The sequence below is a fragment of the Papilio xuthus genome, unplaced genomic scaffold (assembly GCF_000836235.2).
Source record: "Papilio xuthus unplaced genomic scaffold, Pxut_1.1 DF827870.1, whole genome shotgun sequence".
NCBI classification, from domain to species: domain Eukaryota; kingdom Metazoa; phylum Arthropoda; class Insecta; order Lepidoptera; family Papilionidae; genus Papilio; species Papilio xuthus.
Window position 1 is genome coordinate 241,479 of NW_013530779.1, and position 20,872 is coordinate 262,350.

At 32.7% G+C, this 20,872-nt stretch overlaps 2 protein-coding genes across 2 annotated transcripts in view; one reads left to right on the forward strand and one right to left on the reverse strand.

The window, feature by feature from the left end:
* Nucleotides 1–1,544: 1,544 nt before the first annotated feature.
* BomSIFR (neuropeptide FF receptor 2-like) overlaps nucleotides 1,545–20,872 on the reverse strand; it is a gene marked incomplete at its 5' end in the record, with an annotated part of 57,921 nt that continues 38,593 nt past the window's right edge. Inside the window, one exon of the mRNA XM_013308667.1 lies at nucleotides 1,545–2,313. Within this exon, the coding sequence (XP_013164121.1) occupies nucleotides 1,545–2,313 (769 nt within the window). The remainder of the gene's footprint in view (nucleotides 2,314–20,872) is intronic.
* LOC106115309 (cuticle protein LPCP-23) lies at nucleotides 13,040–13,715 on the forward strand. The gene is made up of 2 exons (XM_013308671.1): nucleotides 13,040–13,135; nucleotides 13,262–13,715. Exons 1-2 carry the CDS (start codon nucleotides 13,124–13,126, stop codon nucleotides 13,658–13,660), a joined length of 411 nt encoding a protein of 136 aa, XP_013164125.1. The 5' UTR covers nucleotides 13,040–13,123; the 3' UTR covers nucleotides 13,661–13,715.

Sequence of the window (20,872 nt, forward strand, 5' to 3'; positions counted from 1 at the left end):
CTTTATCTTTGATATTCGATGGATTTAAAAAAGAAACAAAAAAAAAAACAAAATAACAAAGGAGAGAAAATACTTTTTTAATGCAACATAACAGTGATACGCATGACACTGGCCACATACAATTGTTATTTTTAGTAGAAAAATATTAATCTGTTTTTTTTTGTTTTAAAATTTTAACTACTAATTCGTAACTATAATGTGCCATTAATGAGTATAGATTATTAACTTAATTATTAAAAAGATACAAAACTACATATTACTAACTTTTTTCCTAAATATTTGTATATATTTTATTTATACAAATTTTTGTTTATTACTTAATTAATTCCGTTTAGCCAGAAATGTACGATTAATTATTTTTGTGCATCGTAAGCGGCTTCCTGTCCACACCGGACAGACTAAAAATATATTTAGAATCAATAAAAATAACATAATCAATATGACATTTTTATCAATCCTAAAAAATTATAAATATATTATGTACACACAAACTTTTTATTACTAATTTCTAATTATTACTTTAAGGGATGACAGAGGGCGACAAACTTGTAATGAAGTCCATTATATTTTAAAGTATGGTCATTACATTTATGTAATAAATAAAAGGATATAGGTTTTGGTATATTATAAAGTGATAAGTGAGCGAGGGGCCGCCTGAATTCGCCGAAATAGCGAAGCGACGACCACTGCTCAAAGACATACGCAATTGCGTCTCTTTCTTTTAAGAAATAGTTCATATTACAGTTGAACTAGAAATTTTGAAAATAAGGATATTCATTAAATTACTCTTGAGGGATTTAAAAGAGACATTACTTTAATGTTTTTACTTTTATATTATTCACTTTTTGTTATTTTCTTTTATTTTTTCTACAATTGTACTAAATGTTTATCAATAAACAGTATATTCAAAATGTAAATGAAGAATCATTAAAAATATATATTCAAACCCAGATTTTAATGAAACTATAAATTAGTTTTTTATAATGTCATTTCAAAGAAACATAACTTAATATATTGCTATTAATAGATGTTATGATGTTTGTATTATTTGTGTTGTGTGTGTGTGTATGTGTATGTGTGTGTGCGTGTATGTGTGTGTGTATATGTGTGTGTGTGTGTGTGTGTGTTTGTGTGTTTGTGTGTGCGTGTATGTATGTATGTATGTGTGTGTGTTTGTGTGTTTATGTGTTTGTGTATGTGTGTGTGCGTGTAGCGACTGCGGCAGTTCAATGTAAAAATAAATTCTTTCATTTACATACCTTCAAACTTTACACGTAAAAAAGTTATTTATCTTAATAGTAGTAAAAACTATCGAATACAACAATGATTAAGTTTAGTTATTATATTAATATTATTGAATTTCACGATGGTCGAGAATTTGGTTCTTGTATCATAACAAAGTTCCCAACGCAAATGTTCTTGATGTTTCAAGCGTAGAAAATATTCGTCGATATGACACACGCGCCCCAACCTCTCCGAAGGGCGACATCTCTCGGACTCCAGCGGCACTATTGTAACCAATTCCAGTCTCCGTTGCGGAAGAATTAAACTCCTGTATGGTTGAAGATAAAGGACACGGCATTCTTGTCCACGGGAGGTGACCGACGTGTGATCGATGCGTGGTTATTGTTGTTATAATGCCATGATTTCCTGGTCGACGTACTCGAGGACTGAAGTGCAATCGTCTCGTAATACCGCAGCCTCCCGCAACACTTCCTGCTCTTAATGATGGCGACGAATCCCTTCCTGTATTTCTTGTTGAAGAAAGCATACAGTATAGGATTGATGCAGGAGTTAGAGGCGCCGAGCCACTGCGCCAGCGGCGTCACCACGGGGAAAATGTCCTCTTCCCATTTCTGCACCGGACCGCCCAACTTTATCCTCGCGAATATCAGATACAAGGGAAACCAGGAGAGCACAAACAGTATGACCACCGCGACCAGCATCTTGACAACTTTCACTTTAGACTTTTGTTGCATTCTTTCCATCTGAGCATCCTGTGTGTCAGTGGGTATAGAGCGCCTCCACACCTTGATCCAGATAAGTATGTAGCACATAGTGATAAGAACCATCGGCAAAATATAGCAGAAGATGAGGTTTCCGATGACGAAGTATAATATCTCGCTCAAGGGGTTGGGCCATACGTCAAGACAGAGGCGCACGTGGGGGCTGTCCTCGAAGACTACCACCAGGTCGAAGAAGAACACCCAGGGCGTGGTGACGGAGATGGCGAATATCCAGATGAAGACGATCATCATGCGTGCGCGCCGCTTCGTTATTTGGCATTTGAGTGGCCACCAGATGGCAAGGAATCTGCAACAAAAAGAGTAAAAATTAGTTTTTATTTCGCTTCTATCTTAGAATATGCTCGTGGTGTGTCACAGAGGTAAAGTGGCAAACCTTGAGGTGTCGCTACATAAGTCTCGGATAGGTCAGAAATAGACAAACGCGTTTGATATTTCAATAGTTATCGTGTCGTTGTTGATACTTTTAGTCGCCTTGCTGTTATTATTATTATTATGAGGCGTTGTTACATCGACTAATTTAAAACAAATTGTAGAAATTAAGTGTGAATTTTGTATACACAAAAATATTAACCTAACATATTTTAGTAAAGACTTGCTGACCTAAAACATAAATTTAATATGTCACGTATTTGTTACTAAGAAACAGAATAAAATTGACTTCTAGTGCTTATAAATAGAATGTTATCTACCAAAGAGCTTTTTTGTATTAATCATTTTATTTTTAGGAGTTTTTTTCCGAAGACATTCTCACCTGGCCGCGCGAGGACGGCTGACGAACTGACAAATGGTTCTAACGTCAGATATGGGGTCCACCGGTCCGGACATTGAACCCGATTTCAGTATAGTCCCAAAGGGTCTTTGTCGACTAACTAATTCCGACTGTGAGGCTTTGATATGTGGTTTATATGCTAATTAATGGTAAAAACACAGCCGTACCTTTTAAATATTTTACAAAAAAAAAAAGAATTTTCCAAAATATATTTGTGTAATTTTTGTAAAAAGGAACTGAAATAAAGGCCTGTAGGAAATACATTTTTGTATAATATCATTGAACACATTAGTTAAAAATTATATATAATAATTTGGAAGAAATGTGGCAAAATTACCATTAGGTTTTCCTGTTTTTTTTTTCTTTGCATTTTGTCATAAAGCAATAACTGCACGGCAGATGCCGAAGCGACCTCGTGTGGAATACACGCACATTAAATTGCGTGAAATCTTCCAACACTCATTAATCACAGTCTGCCGTAATCCTGCGTTGACATTCGAGATGGCATAATCAGGAATATTTTAGCACAGATGCCCTTTTACAGTATATTCGAAATGAAATGAAATGCATCATTACCATAGACCTTTGAAAGTTAGAGTTGACATGAAAAGCGAAAACGTAATTTAATTTCCTATTTTTAACACATGTATAGTTTGATACGAATCCACTAGATGGCGCTAGTAATACTTTAGAACGCAGTATTCAGATAATTTGACAAAGCACGTTGTTAGATGGTTTTCGAGGTATTCAAATGACGGTTCATTTATTTTGCGAGTTTATAAATTTACAAACATGATGTGATATGAAAATTATTTACCTTTTTACTAAAATAATTGCTATTCTATTATGTATAGATCTGTGGTTGAAGATTGCTACTGACAGTAAAAAATAACGACTATACGAATATAACTTTACACAATGTAACCTCACTAACATTCTTAATTAAGAAGATACATATGTAAGCAATATAAAATCGCTACCACCGGTTGTTTAAAAAATGTTGTTTTTCATTTATTGATATTATCAAACAAAATTAGACTTTGTATACTTTACTGAATCGATTATATTTAGCATCATCATCAGCTCATTATACATCCCCACCGAGGGGCTCGGAACCTACCCTAATTTAAAGGTGATTTGGCCATAGTCAATCACGCTGGCCAAGTGCGGGTTGGTTGACTGCACACATATCTTTGAATTTCTTCTCAGATATGTGCAGGTTGCATCACGATGTTTTCCTTCACCGTAAGAACGAATACTTTAGCATATTTACTATTAAAAGATAAAGTATTTTTAATATTTTATTTATTTATTGTAAATCTTAATCATTTAAATAACGCCTTAGGGCGACAATCAGTGGTGTAATTGTTATGGAACACTTTATCACAAAAAATTTAATAAAAAAAAACAATCATAAAAGAATAATTATAATAATTGTTAAATGCCTCATTTTATTACTTTAATTAAAAGTTATATTTTGATGACAATTAAAAAAGTCGCGCTATTAATTAAAGCATATTTTAACTGGACGTAATTTTGCGGACGCGAGCGAAGTTTTAACTCTTTTTTAACTGTCGCGATTTAAAATGATTTGTAGCGCTGATGTTATTGAGTTTGACATTGACATCAAAATGGCGTAATTTTCTTCCTACACTTTTTATTCATGAAAATAAAACTGAGAGATTGAAAATATTAAAAGATATTTGAGGTAATTCAATATTACAAGATGATAATAACATTGGTTCCCTTGAATCTTGAGAAGTCATTTACGACTTGAGAGCCTAGCAAGAATATACGTGAGAACATTTTTGTAACGTTATGGAAAGAATTGTATTAAAATTAGTGCAGCGCCGGGTGTACTGTACAACATCATATTTTGTAGAACGCATTATGTAGGAGCGTGTCACAAATATTCGCGCTAGGCCCTCTGATTCCAAATTGTATAGCACTCAAATAAAATATCAACCTTATTTGTTTTAAAATACGAGTGAAGTTATAGAGTTGTAAAACGTTTAATATTTGAGCCAGTAATACACACAAGATAAAATAACATTAAAAAACGTTAGTAAGAGATTCAATTAATGAGTACAGTAATCTACGTATTTCAGTTGTAAATCAGTTTAATAAAGTTAAGTTAATACAAATATCTTACAATCGCGCAATAAATAATGTTTAGCATTAAACCATATCTCGAATGGATATCGTCGACACTCATTACTTCACGCCGATGTCATATCGTAATAATTTAATTACAACGAAGGCGCTAAATTAATAAAATTGCAGTAAAAATCTCTTTTATAACAGATGCAGTAAAAACAAAATTCCATTATGTACCTTATTGCATTACGTTAAGGTCTACAATTATTTCGCTTGGTACGTGTATAAGTGGTCCCTTTGTTGTAGGTAAAGTGTGAATTATTTTTCTGTTACCGCAAAGTTAAAGGTCATTTTTACGAGTCGCCAACAATGAATGATTTATCAGCTGTCACTTCGTGCAAGTCGCGATGCTAATTAATAACATGAGCCGTATAAAGATCTTTAACCGACTTTCCTAAATTTAATAAAATCCAGGAATATTATAATATATTGAATAAAATTTCTAAGAAAATTAATCTACAACACATTGTATTCAATTAAAGTTGGCTAAGTTAAAACATTTAGAGCTGTTTTAACAGAAATTTAAATTAAACATTGTATAATCGTTACTTTAAAACAATTATTCCTATGCTAAGACTAATACTGTTAAATTCTGCAGAATTTAGAAAGAAACTTTATGTTGTCTGTGGTAATATAATTAATACATAATATGAAAATTAAAAAACATAATTATAAGAGACATAAAATCACGATAAGATAAAACACGAGCTGATATCACATACATATTGACCATAAATATCATTTTAAAAATATTAAATCTGTACTTACTCAAACTACATTTCATATTGAAGCTTATTTGAAAAGGGTAAACGTGAAATATACGGACAATTAGTCGGAGTCAAGAGATATGGAGGGACATAAAGCATCCTGTCTGTTGCAATTATCTGGAGACGATACAGCCTTGAACTGAGCCTTAAGGCTACCAATACTCGTACTTGGATATTTTAAAATAATATGTATAATATTTATAATCAAAGAATTAAATTACTTTCCCACATAGGATCGAATATTGTACTGTAAACTATACTTTGAATTACCTTATTGCTTTGTAAGTTTTTTTTTAATTCAGCACGGGCGAAGTTGCGGGCGACAGCTAGTGTATACCTAGTTTGTAAAGGAGATTTATAGTACGTCCAAGATTAGAAGACAAGCCATAAATGCCGTGATTCAAAACATTATTAGTATAATAGTATGTAGTAGTCTGAGCATGACTTTTTAAATAAGTAATTTGTGGAAAAGTTAAACTTTGTAATCAAGGTGTTTTACAATATAACAAGTGTTAAAAGCCATTTAAAGGAATTACTGTAGAACCAACAAGCTCGCGTGCCCGCAGAATTGGCTCGAGTGCAATTAGCGGTTGACCAACACATATTTTAACCTTAAATCCTCAAGTATAAAGGCGGTGACACACTAGCAACATACACGTGTTAATCTAGAAAAAATCACGTGACGATTTCTTTTTATATGAAGTAGTCAAAGGGCCTGTTTTAAGTACTATATTTTTAATTTACCGAAGGCAATCCAGTAATAATTTTAAATAGTGCAATTATTAATTCCGTAAATAGTTTCCAGGTATGTTATTATATAATTAAATTAAGTACTCCAAAGTGAAAAATAATAAAAATAACATTTTTTACTTTCCATCATAGTGTGTCGCAGTCTTTACATTTCGCTACCGGCACATAGGCGCCAAAAGCCGGCTTGTCTGTGAGCTGGTGCAAAACGGTAGCTCGTTGATAAATCACATCATTTAGCTTAAATTATAGTCGGTTTGATGGAGGAAAGTATTGAATATTTATCTGGCCTTTATCTTAAGTCATTAATATTTTTATACGTACAAATTATTACTTAAAAAGCAATATCCTTTACGATGGGCCATTCATTCATTCTACCGCAAATGTTTATAAGAACCGTTACTTTACAAAAGCTACAACCATAATATTATAATAATTAATTTAATGTAGTGGTGAGAATTGATTTATGTACGCGCGGACTTAAAAAAGAACTTAATTAGTAGCCTTTGTATACTTCACGACTGTTTTACACATCTACACCAAATATCAGTGAGATCCATACATCCTTTCTGAAGATACATTCTTAAAAACATCCATTCATCCATCTAAACATTGGCATTTATAGTATTAGTAAGAAGTACGTATTGACAAAAAATTACCTAAACTCTTTGATATGTTGCAATGATTGCTTCACAGACATTATAGTATAAAAGAAGCTATATGTGAAACAAAAGAACTCATTTATGTGACTGATAATAATATATGTGAAGCCTTTATTACCCGCACTGACCATCTGGAGGCTTGCATCACCAGATATAATACCATTCACATTTTTGAGCGGATCGGAATTTCATACGAGACAACGCTAAAGAGAGCTAAGAGATGTGGCGCACTCGTCCGCTTTCTTTGCTTTACCGGTAGATGGCGCACCTTGTGAAGATATGTGTTGGCAGCTAACCACAAGCACGCGTAATTTTTGAATCTTGTAATACCATCGACTACCATCATGTTGGGACTAAAGCCTCTTTAAACTATGCAAAATGTTGCTTACGAAATGCCTGACACTTTTAAGTTGTCATCAAGTTATTTAACTTATTTGCTCAGTGAACTTTATTTCATATTTCTCTGTTTTATTTTTGGGGTTTATTGCAGTATTATTTTTGTATTTATTTTTATAATCTAACTTATGGTGCTGCATCTTTATAAAAGTGGTTTCATTAAATTTGTTAAAAACCTATTTTTACTAATGTTAATGATTTACACAATCATAATACTTAAATAAAGTGATATGTTACATTAAGCATTAAATTTAAGGTTAATTACATATATTTGTTTCAATACTTTAATGTTCACTTAGCAACTTCCTGTGATTCATTAATGTGATCAATCTTTCTAGACGTTTCTGTCAAATAATCAATTACATATTGTTTATGCTAATCATAGCTAATCGTATCATTAAGCAGGATCTGGTAATTCAAGGCTCAACTTTCGGTGCGTTTGAACAGTGACGAGTTTTGCAATCGATATAAAAGAAGTTATTTCTCTGTGTCATGTCTAAAGAAATTTTTCAAGTACGCGCCCCTGTAATTTTTGCAATCTTGGTCGATCGATAATTTTGTACAATATATAAGGGACCAGCCAGATTCTTGATCCATCAGTTGGACCTCAGACTTCATATCTACCACAATGCAATACATTGTAAGTGTTTATTTAGTATTCAAAGTGAAGAATTTAATTTTTAAAGTCGCTGCGAACACATTCATATACTTATACTAATCAAAAGAATAAAAAAAATATTTAAACGTAATTTATCTGAGCTTTATAATTTAAAATAATAAGTAACGCACATCAAAGGTTCGACTTCAACATTAATCATCAAATTAATTCTCACGTCAACGGCTTTTGCATGTGAAATTACTATTCTTACGAATTATAGACTTTAAGCATATAAATCGATTATCAAAGACGTTAACAAAATTGTAGATACATTTTTGCTTTCTTTTTTTAGTTTTCTTGAAGTTAAGATACTTTTTTTTATCTGTGGCTGACAGCTTAACAACAGTTGTCTTTTTTAATTACGAAATTATAAAAAAACGTGCCTAGAAAACTAAGAATGAACCACTACTCTTTCTATCATTTATTTCAGATCCTTATTTTGGCTACCATCGCCTGCGCTTCTGCAGCTCCTGGCTTTCTCCTAGCTCAAGAACCTGATTATTACCATCTACCTTTAGCCAAGTCTACTTTTACATCGAGCAGCCAAACAGTGGACCATGGCAGCACACACGTCATTCATCCACTACCTGTGGTCCATACTGCACCACTGGTCCATGTACCAATGTCAATTAGTACTCAGTCACACGAGCGTACATCGTACCACGCGCCCGCTGCCAAGACTACGGTGACGAACAGCAAGCAAGTGGTGAACCATGGCAGTACCGCGGTCTACCACGCACCTGTGGTCTCCTCGGTGGCACTTCACTCCTCCCCATTAGTGTACCACTCGTCACCACTGGTTGCTTACAAGACTCCAGACTCTGCAATCTCTCACCACAGTTCAACAATCCACGAGACAGTTCCAGTTGTGAATTCATTTCCATTGTACGCATTGCATTAACTTATTGTTTCAAGAAGTATAATTTAATCATTATTTACAGTATTTTATTTCCTTTCCTTTGGAATATTCATAACGACGGAGTTATTTGATTAAATAACAAATTCTCTAAGTATCCTGAAATATAAGTAAGAAAGTATTCAATTTAATAACAAGGTCACATAATAACACGAAAGAGGTACTTATTCGTTGTCAAAGATTCTAAAAAAAGGCATTTTATTTCAAAGTGGCTACTAAAAATACGGAATCTCTTTAACAAAATATAGTATCTTAACCCGGTTGGTGGATTTAAGGAACATTTTGTACAACTTTAACTTGGGCTAAAACTGTATCCATAACCCTTTTTCAATTACATTTGTAAATCTCGTTTTAATTATTACGTAAACAGTACTCAATCACACTAATGTGTTATGAATTGAATGATTCACTTCATTATTTTTTCAAGTAACGCATTTGACAGTTGTTACATTTGAAATTAACAAATCGTTACAGTTATGTACACGATCATTGCATCGATTGATAAACAGATATAAGTTATATTAATGACATCAACGACATGCGAGAAACAAATCGTCTATTAACTCGGCTCATTTGCGTTACGAATTGGTTAATAATTTCATAACCTCGTAACTTTTTGACAACTTACATGTTGTAGTCGACATACATCCGTTGCAATGTCGTTGAATGTTATGTTTTTTTTTAAGTTTCTTATTATAGAAAAGAAAGATGCAACTTTTTGTAGTCTTCTACTCAGAGACTGTAAAGTAACCAAAGATACAACTAACAAATAACAAAAGATTCACTGTAGGTTTTTGAGACCAAAATCCTCGATTAATACAATGTTATCTGTTTTGTCAAAGATGAAAGACAGGGATGATGATATATTTTATGCAGAGGTTTTGGTTTCAGAAACCCACAGTTATTGACCTTCACAAGATCCCATGCAAAGACGCCACATAATATCTGCGTTCGTGTATTAACAATCGATGTCGAAACGATTTATGACGTCACACGAGTGTAGAGATGTAATCGATGGCTCCCGTCTTGCGGATTACGACACAGAGTTATTATTGTCTGTGGTCTCAAGGCTCAGTAAAGCCGAGGATAAGCCACCTCTGGACTCGTCGACCTTTAGCTCTGCTATTTTAGATCAATTAAATTGATTTGGCCATTATTCATTGCATTCATAATTCTTATAGTTGTTTAGTAATAAAGCATTCAATTGGAATTTTCAAGTACAAACTTTAAGGTATTCAATTTAAAGAACAGCGATTAAATAACATTTTGTAATAATTAAAAAAAAACCTTAGTGTAATACCAAATAATATATCCTATAAAAATAATTCATAAACATTTTCAACATATTATACTTATAGTATAACACTTAAGTATATCATAGTCATAAACTGGCAATATTTTAATCAGCAAGGTTTAAACAGATAAAAATGCAGATGTTATCAGAGGAGAGGTGACGAGACGTCGAGATTGCAATCTTATGTACACGTTAATATCGACGTTAAGTAAATAAAACAATTAACGACATCATCCCGAAGTTTTGCGCAAACGCAGATGTAAAAAGCGATACAACAGACAGGCATGTCCAATTTATGTGTAATGCTTATGAGATGAATTTAAGCGCTAGAGTAACCACAAGTTATAGTGAACAGAATTATGTGTATGTACACTCTAACTGTAGCTTTCGACTGCAGGGAATCTCGCGTGTGATGTTGGTGTGTGTTTTTTTTTCAAAAAGTGTCAGAGGAATTACAAAAATATCAAGACTTATTATTCAGCAAAAGAGGCGTAAAAATAAAGCGGTTATATTTATTAGAAACGGTAAATATATAAGTTATAGTTTTACCAATTTATTTGATATCAGTTTTTATATAATAACAAGATAAGCATTCCGAGATATTCCAAACGAATGGTCACCCTACTTTCGACTGCTGTAAAAAAACGTGTCGTGTTAAAGTACTACACGCTGCGCTTACGCATTTCAATTTCACTCTCCGTCAGACGGATCCGTCAAAGCCTTCATACATTAATATAAATGGCAACGTACGCGCAATGACCTTATTTTTGCGCCCTAGTTAATTTTTTAGGCAACTTCAAGTCAAAACATGTAGGTTAAGTAAACTCATTTAATTAAGTAAAGGTTATTTTGAGTTTCTAAAAGTGCAAGGTCGAGTATATAATAAATTGTTACAAGTAAAACGAAAATAAAATTTTACGTTTTTTTACCAAAAAAAATCTTATAATGTACTTAAAAAAAAATCTAGTAGGATATCAAGACTTTAAATAATACTGGTATGATTTAGCAAATAAATAAAAGGAAGAAGTTTAGACATGGGAAGTCAGAAACAAAAGACGGCTACGATGTGTGAAAACTAGGGAGCAAATAGGCGTAAACACGAGAGAAAATATTTACATACAAAATAATATGCATTTTCTTGAATAACTTATCGTACACGACACAACTGTACAAGCCAATTTATTTGAGACAAAATATCACATATTTTAAAGCATCTGTTATTTAAATGCTATGCGAAATTTAGTACATATGACTTTTGATCAGATAATGAAGTCAGCATATGATAGGTAGCTGAATTAAGATTGATTATTACTGTTACGTAAAACTGTTTTAACTATCATAATATTGATCACTTATTGGATAGTTTGTAAATTAAACCTTGAACGAAATATAAAAAAAAATCGAATCAATCGATACTTAATAAAGTAATTAACAAGTCCGGTCCTTTCTCCCGCGCAATATGGTGATCTTAATCATAAACAATATTACACGATATTACTATTTATAGTGAATTGGATCGATCGAAAGTTCCAGATACAGATCGCTAAGATATTTCAATAAGAAGGTTATATCGGAAAGTTGAGGAAAATAATTTAACAGAAAAACATTGAGAAATTTATACATGTTCGAGTCACATATGATTAAATAAATATTGTATATCAAAATATTAACTGGAGCGGAAACATTTTCACGGTCGTGTTAGAGTGACGGAAGTAAAGCTTATCTGCATCGAACCTTCACTTGAAACGACATAAAACATAACAGTTCAAATGTATAAGTCAATTAAACAAACTTGGTAATAACTACATCAAGTCAAAATTAACGATAACATTCATCGGAGTAAAAATCTATCAAAAAATCTTAAAAAAAATTATCTTATATACTATTAAATATGTCTAAGTTAAAACTAATATTACATAATCATTATTGAACAAATTCAAACGTAGTTTATCTAATTTGCTACGATCAATCAACAAACAATATCATTTAAAAGCATTTATGACATGAGAGCACACGACAACAACCGGTCGGTAGCATTTCTCTCGTCGTGCCGTGTCGGTGATCTTGGCATCGGCCCACAAACCCACTTGAGGCGCTGTTGCTTATGTATTTATTTATTCATTATAACCCAACCGCTACAGCCTGAAGGCAGCCTCCGATGATCGAATGACAAAGCTCAATGGATGCGGCAATGCAGATATTTATCTATTATAACAATCTCAAATTAAAAATATTACTAAAACAGCTACTTCTTTTATCAAAAGATAGCTTTGGTGAGCTATATACTCTGTAGATTATATTATACCACAGCGACATATGGATACATTGCTAATGTGTAATAAAATCACAGGAATGTTTAAAAGGGGTGTCAGTGTCCAACAACCAAATCACATACAATACTCTAATGAACAAAGTAAACAATTGCACTGTTTGAACAGCTAAAAGTACTTGTTTCAATAGTCAATAATTTAATTTCTTCGAACGTTAAGATGAAATGTATAAAAGTATATACAATTAATACAATCGCCATATCCACGAAAGCTCTTACTTCGTTACGTTCGTACATCGTTGTGCGCGCCTCAAGTACGTTCATTGCATACGTTTATTGTACGGTTTCGGCAGGAGCTGTATATATATACCGGGCAGTGGCCGGTATTTATTAGATAATTCGGCCACTCCAAGTCGGACACAACTATTCATAACCAAACAAATAAACAAACAACAATCAACATGCAGGGATTCGTAAGTTAATATTTAAATTGAATTTTAAAAACAAATTATTTTAATATTACTGTTTTTTCATTTCTGTGATATCTTACAACACTATTATTGTTCCTGTTTGTATTTATAATTATTTGTAAATTTCAGATTGTCTTCACCGCTCTCTTGGCTTGCGCCGCTGCGGCCCCTGGCCTCCTCTTGGCACACGAGACCCCTGTCGTGGCCGCTGTCCACGCCGCTCCCGTAGTGCACGCCGCTGTTCCATTGGTGGGCGCTAAGACCACCATCACCAAGAGCAGCCAGGTCGTCAACCACGGAGCTGTGGTTGCCCCAGTCGTGGTCAAGACCGCCGTGCCCGTAGTGCATGCCGCCCCAATCGTCCATGCCGTCCACACCCCAGTCGTCCACGCAGTCCACACTCCAGTAGTCCACGCTGTCCACACCCCAGTCGTCGTCAAGACCGCGCCCGCCGCAATTGCGCACAGCAGCTCTATCGTCCATCATGGTGCTGTTGTCAAAGCCGTCCCCCTAGTCGCTATCCACTAATTTGTACCAACCTACCCATATTTATATCCCCACGTTATGTAATAAATCAAATACCTCCATAAATATTGTTTTTTATGTAAAAGCTTAACAAAAGTCCCTTCTGACATCATGTAATATTGGCGACAGAAAGTACCCAATACTTTGTTTTGCAATTCCGCTATTCATAAACTGCTTGTATTTTTAACTTAAATGCAAGTATTTTAGTATCCATCTCTGACCATCATTACGAGATAAGCGGTTAAAATACCTTAAATTTAAAACACTTAAAATAAGTCTTTGCCCAATTTTGGTTACATTATACCATAGCTATCTCGGCATCTACGAAGCTTAAAAAAGCATATAGATGCAATCTACAATAATTACAGTTTAGTTGAATGAACGTGTCAGTTTATCGTGAGATTAAATCTGTTCGTTATCATGTTCGTGTGAGGTGTAAGTAAGCGTTGCGCAAGTTATTTTAAGATTCCTGAGATCATGCAATACGCGAAGAATTTCTTTGACAAACTTGTATAGAGCAATTAATTTCAGAAACGTTATCGTTAGTACTTTGTAGTGAGAATATATCTCAGATCTTATAAAAACAAGCACCTAATCCCTAATTCTTTTTCAACGTATTTTCTTATATTTTCTTAATTAATATTGAAAAAAATAAAGACTTATAATCTAATTCGATATAATCGCATAATATATTTCTTAGAATAGTTCTTTAACATTTGTACGGTCTGAAATAAATTACTCTACATCTGTGTCCGCGAGTTATTCGTACTAAATTCTGTTCAAAGTAGAAGTTTAGGTTAATTTACATTACTGAGAACGTGTAAATGAGATCTACGAGGAAAAAGTGATTTAAAATAATCAACATGATTTGTCCCAGATATATATTTAGAGCAACTAGGAAAAATTGAAAAACAAGACTCTTTAGTTAATAATATACACATAAACTTCATAGATTTGCTCCGCCATCTGAAAAATTGCAGCGACTTTTCTCACGACGGACTTCACAAGCAGGTAGGGAGCGAGTAGAAAGACGACGAAAGCCTCAAGCGAGACTCAAATTGTCAGGTTTTTAAAGATTTGTATAGACTTGTGTACAATAGCCGTAACATATCTTGATTTTATACATGGATTTGTTAAGCATAAGTCTTAAAATTTGCCTGTTTTTACTGATTCTAAAAATTACTTGCATTGCTAATGTTTTGACGATTTTTATCGAGACCTTTCTGGTACCTTCAAGCTATCTTAAGGCTTTGATTGCGCAAAGAATGTACTACGGTCGTACGCAAGTTAAAAATCCGATCACATGTTTTATAGCAGGACATTCCTTACCATGTTTAGATTACATTGGTAGTGAGATAGGATTTAGGCACGCGACAAATTTCTGTGTGAAATATATAAAAGAGACACATACGCGAGTCATTCAGTCGATACTGAATTTATCATCGATTCGGTTTACTGATTTTCTGACAAAATGTATCGTTTGGTGAGTATTTATCAGTAAAATAAATTGACTAAAACCACACAAGTCACATTTTGGTTTAAGAATATAAGTAACTTAAACCAAATAAATAATAATTATCAAGACTAGGTTTATGACTCTTAATAAACTAATTCTTTGCAGCTGGTCCTGGCAATTGTGTTCTCGGTGCACGCGGCGCCGGCACCCAAGCCGGGTCTGCTACATCCTCTGCCTGTCTACCATCACTCTGTGTTGCACGCGCCCATCCTGCACGCGCACACGTCTGTCGTGCACACACCGGTGGTGCATCACGTCAGCTACCACCCAGTGCACACCTCGGTGTGGCACGCACCGTTGCATTCACATTGGTGGTAAAGTGCACAAAGATTTTTTCTTTTCTATTTTTATTTTAAATGTGTATAACAATGAATTAATTTTTAAATATGTATACATATGTAGGTTATAAAATTATTAGTCTTATGATTTTCTACAGAGAATCAATATACATATGAATCAAGACTGTTAAAGATTGTACTTAATATTTTATCACTTTGGTTCAGGTTAATATAATACATACTCCAAAAACTTTACATACTTTGTGTTGTTGTCCTAAACTAAGCTTTCTTTAAAATTGTAAATCCAAATTTATTTTTTACAAACAAAAAAATACAGACAAAACCAGGTGTAGTTACAATATGTAAATGTTAATAACAAAGTTAAGTCCGCTACAAACTTGATCATTTTAAACACGCCACTGTTGTGACGAAGTTTATTCGCTAATGTATTTCTAACTTTGTTACTTTAACTTCAATTATTAAGTTAAAACTTCCTAACATTTAGTCACAGAGAGATCAATAGCTTTGTTTAGAGATTTTAATAAACATTATATTCATAATACATACAAATTGTACTGCTATGTACTTATTTACATATTATAACCACATTTATTTTGCATGTTTCGTATCGTGTTATATTTATGCATGTTACGTAAGTATATAATAGTGTCAAGAAACTGATAATTTTTCATATATTTATGTATTCTATATATGCATACAATTTTTTCTTTTATTTATAAATCACCGAGAAAATATAGTTGTATTTTAAGTTATGTAAAATGTACGAATGCTTAGATATAATATATTAAAATGTAATTTTTATGTCAATTTATTTTTTAATTTTATGTCTAGCTTCTGACTGTTTATTAATGTTTTTGATGTCTTTATAAGAACTATCCAGAGAATAGATTCCAAGTTTATGTAACGTTTAATGCAATCAATCAGAGTGGCGCTGGAGGCAATAATCATATCACAGTATTTGGGGGCGCCAATGTCGCGATCTGTCTTGTTTAGTCTTAATTAATGAATCCGCTCGAGCCCAGCCTATCTGTGTCACTCCTGACCTTCTTGTCTCAGAATAACTAATTCACAAGTCTGTAGGGAATTGTTTAAATGTGACATATGAGGCAATCTGATATCTACAAAGCATATCTCTTATATTTACTGGATATTCGTAAAAACAAAGTCGTATGATAAATTTTTAAATGTCAACAAAATGAAACATTTTTGAACAAATTGAATTTTAAACATACTGTATACTCATTGGTAATAACAAGCAAATATTCGTTGGTTTTGTTTTATTGACTGCAAATTTCTTGACAAAGCAAATGACAGTCTAATTATAAAGAAACGCCTACAAAATTAATCATAGCAACAAGATCCGTGATAAGAATCTTTGCAATTTTTTTTCTAAATCTAATTAAATAAGACTCGACATAGACAAACAATTAAACTAATCAAAACAATCTCAAATTACGTAGTAAATAATTAAATTTTTTAATCAAGAAGACAATTGAAGTTACATTCGTTAGCGAGTGAATTTATTTACTGTAAGAGACTTCACTTGAAGATTCTTTTCTATAGTAATATGAAAAGTTGGCGGATAGTTAATGAAGACGCGGCAGACTAATGTCTCAGACATTGCGGTATTTAATGTTTCTTTGATTCATTTTGATGAATTCCTGAACAACAAAAATGCTTTTAACAACAAACTTTGAAAGGCTTTTCATTTCATATATACTGTTATTTAAATAGATTTGAAATAAGAGATGTGAGTTAATAATTAAATAAGACAAGTAATTAAAACACTAACGTAAATAGAGTCCTTTACTAAGGTAGACTCTGAGTGTAGATCTACACTAAGTGAATTTTAAAGATATTATTAAAAGGACTATTTATAGAAATAGCAGTAGTTTTCCCAATAAATATTGAAAGAAATATAGAAAGAAATTAATTATCACACGCAATTGTAACTTCCTCAGTTTGTGAAATAATCATATTTCCTTGTTACTAAAACATCTGGATTTTCCTTTATTATGTCGTAATCTATTGTTAATATTCCTTATAAAGTAAGTTTTCTTCATTTATCTGCAGTTATAAAGGTCTATGGGCAGTTAGGTAAATCACACGGAAAGAGATATTTCTATGAGATGGATTATTGCTTATTAATTGTAAGTATTTTTACGTTATTTTTGTGCGCTGTTTTATTGACTTTTTACTATATTAGAATCACTCCGTTGTACATTCGGAACATCCTGTATTAAAAGTGTTACCATCATATCAGATCGTAATAAAGCTAATATTGTTTGATGCTTTAAGTTTATTATTATACGTATTTTACAAAATAAAATAAATTCCAATAAGCTTTCTATGAAACACTTGAATTGGTGGCGATTTATTTCTTTGTAGGCAGTTCGTTGACCCCGGAATCTTGTGTCAGCCAAAACTAATATTTGTCCAAAGACGAGTTATTAGCTGCCAGATAAATGTATTGTGCGATCAGATGCCGAAACGTATTCCAAACGGACATGCTGATTACAACTTCCTAAAACCAAACAGTCAAATAAAGTCAATCGTATTACAAATAGCTCTGAAATTATCACAGACATTACAAAATATTCCTATTGTTATACAAAAAATACCATCGATATAAATGTTATTTTTTATTTTAGGTGATAGTGAGCATCACACTATCTTTGCCACAAACATCATCAAAGCCCATAACTATCTACACATCGGAGCCGATAAAACTGGAGCAAGTGATTAAAAAAGAACCCGAACCTAAGACTACTGAGTCTCCTATGCATGCTTTTATTCATGCGTTAATGACCGCGAAGCCGGAAGAAAAGAAGAAACCGGAAGTTGTTGCACCGACTGTCCTGCCTTACTATATGCTATATCCATACTACGGTTTGTTGGCTATGCAGCCAGTATCAGTCGCACCTACCCCACCGCCTTTCTTTTACAGAATGAAGATGTTCTTTAATTTGTTCGGATAATATCTACAGTAAATATTCTTGTTATTATTATTTATTTTTAGTTATTTAATGAACTGTTATTATAAATGTAAAATGTCGAAACAGTAAAAAGATTTTAAAAAAAATTCTGATCAAGTATACATATACGTTTCATTTGGTAGCAACTAATTCATAGTGCCTTCTCTGCTCTTCTTCTGCCAACAAATTCAAACTTAATCCGCAAAATTATTTGCTTTTATACAAACGTATTACTATGATTGTCATAAATAAAAAAGTATTATGTTACATATAATAATATGTTTTTAAAAAACAAATTTCTTTCCCTTGTAGCAATTAACAAATAATAAGGCAGGTTTCTAAGCGCTGTTAAGTCATTAGTGATCAGTTCGTTAGCCCTGACAATGAGAAGGTCAACTATTCAATACCTTTCCTCCAACTGCGATGTTCCCTTGTTTTAATTAAGTCCCGCGTGACTCAGGTATGCAGTCAGGTAATGTGCTAACACCTAGAATGTCTTTATTGAAAATTGCTTCTAAATTTATCTTTGAAGGATAAAAAGGACATTTCAAAGCTTTATACTTACAGCAATAGAAATTATGATGTTATGTTCAATACTAGCGGTCGGCCGCGACTCTGTCCACGTATAATAGAAAAAAAAAACATAATTTAAATAATTTGCGATGCCAAATTTCAGCAAGATCCGTTCATCGGTTCTGGTGATATCTTGTAACAAAAATCCATCCATCCATTCATACATTTAAACATTCGCATTTATTATTATTAGTAAGATAGTAAGATAACACTAAGAAGAGAATCGAACCATTACGTTTCTACGACCAACACTTTGCTGTTTGTACTGTTTTTGTTACGAGCATAAGTTTTCCTTAAATATGTCTACTACATTGTCATAAATAAGATGTGTAATGCGTTTATTATACAAACATTAAAAGTGTCAGAATATAACAAGTGGTCCGAACACAAAACATATTTGTCCAGCTCACTCCATTGTATGGAGTTAGGGGGCATTGACCCCGACCGGCCGATAAGCCTTAACGATCTTACTAGAAACGATCAGTATAGGCCGAAAGAGGCTTTTGTTGATTTCTGATATACTTTCTCGTATAAAAGAATTTACAAGACATTTTCACAATGAATTTTCTCTAAATTTGAAAGGTTATTTTTATTATTTTATGAATAGATTTAAAAAAACATCTGTTATCATTATTAATGAAATATTTGTTTGTTGAAATCTATTACATATAAGAATAAAATTGGAGTGTGCAATATTACCTTTAACTTTAACGAAAAGTTATATCATGTTCGTCTGTATGTATGTCTCTTCAAAATGGTTCAGCCGATTTTGACGCCACTGTAGTGAAAGTCCCATTAAAATTCCAGTAGAAAGGTAGCTGATGTGTGCGGATATATTTTAAGAAACTGTTTGTTAGTTTTCACGAAGTCGGGGTCGACCACTAGTATATAATAAATTACGAAGATGCGATTGTGAATAAATTCTAGATGAATATTTATAGTTTGCAATGATAAAGTAATTATAAAAGTAACCGAGGAAATTATTGTTTAATGTAAAAGGTAAAACGATGAAATACAAAATTAATTTAAATATTACGTCATACTCCAGTAAAGGGCAACCATCGCACGATGGATCTTAAAAGGGTTGTAAGCTCATCAAATTCATTTTCATTTACACAGGATCCTGAACATTTCTCTTATTTAGGTCACTTTATGTCAATCACATTGTTTTAAATATTCAAGTTTATTAGGACAAAGTACTCTTAAGATTGTATCAAAGCATATCTATTTGTAGTCGTCATGAATAATATGGTAATAAAAAATTACTTTCAATAGTAAACAGGAATCCAAGATCAAGGCATTCACTCGCGACGTTTGAATAGCAAAAATACTCGGTCTAGGTCGCAGATATAGAAAAAGGTCTGTCATTTCTAGGCTATACTTTGCAACATAGATAAATGCTTAATTACTTACAAACGTCTACAATAAAATTAATAAAATAATTAGTAATGATTTTGAAAAGAAGTTACTGTTGTTTGGTTTACTTCGAGTTTTTATACTAATATAATATGTTTAGTATATGTCTACAAAAGACGATTGACAAAAAGCACATTATTAAACTTTATAAAAGGAATGAAGTTGAAGCTAAAAAAAGAATAAACATACACATTTAAACAATGTAAATGTAGATATACTTATTACTTTAGAGGAATAATATCATAATATATCTTACAAAAGAACCTCGTATAATTCGATCCTTACTTCACGTTTCAATTTTACAAAAAATATAAAAGGAATATTGTAATCAAATATACCGCCAGAGGACGACATCTGCCTTACATCTTTACATAATGAAAGAAAGCTTTTACGTTCAAGGTCAAGGGAAGTTAATTCTGACAAAAGGCTGCACCTT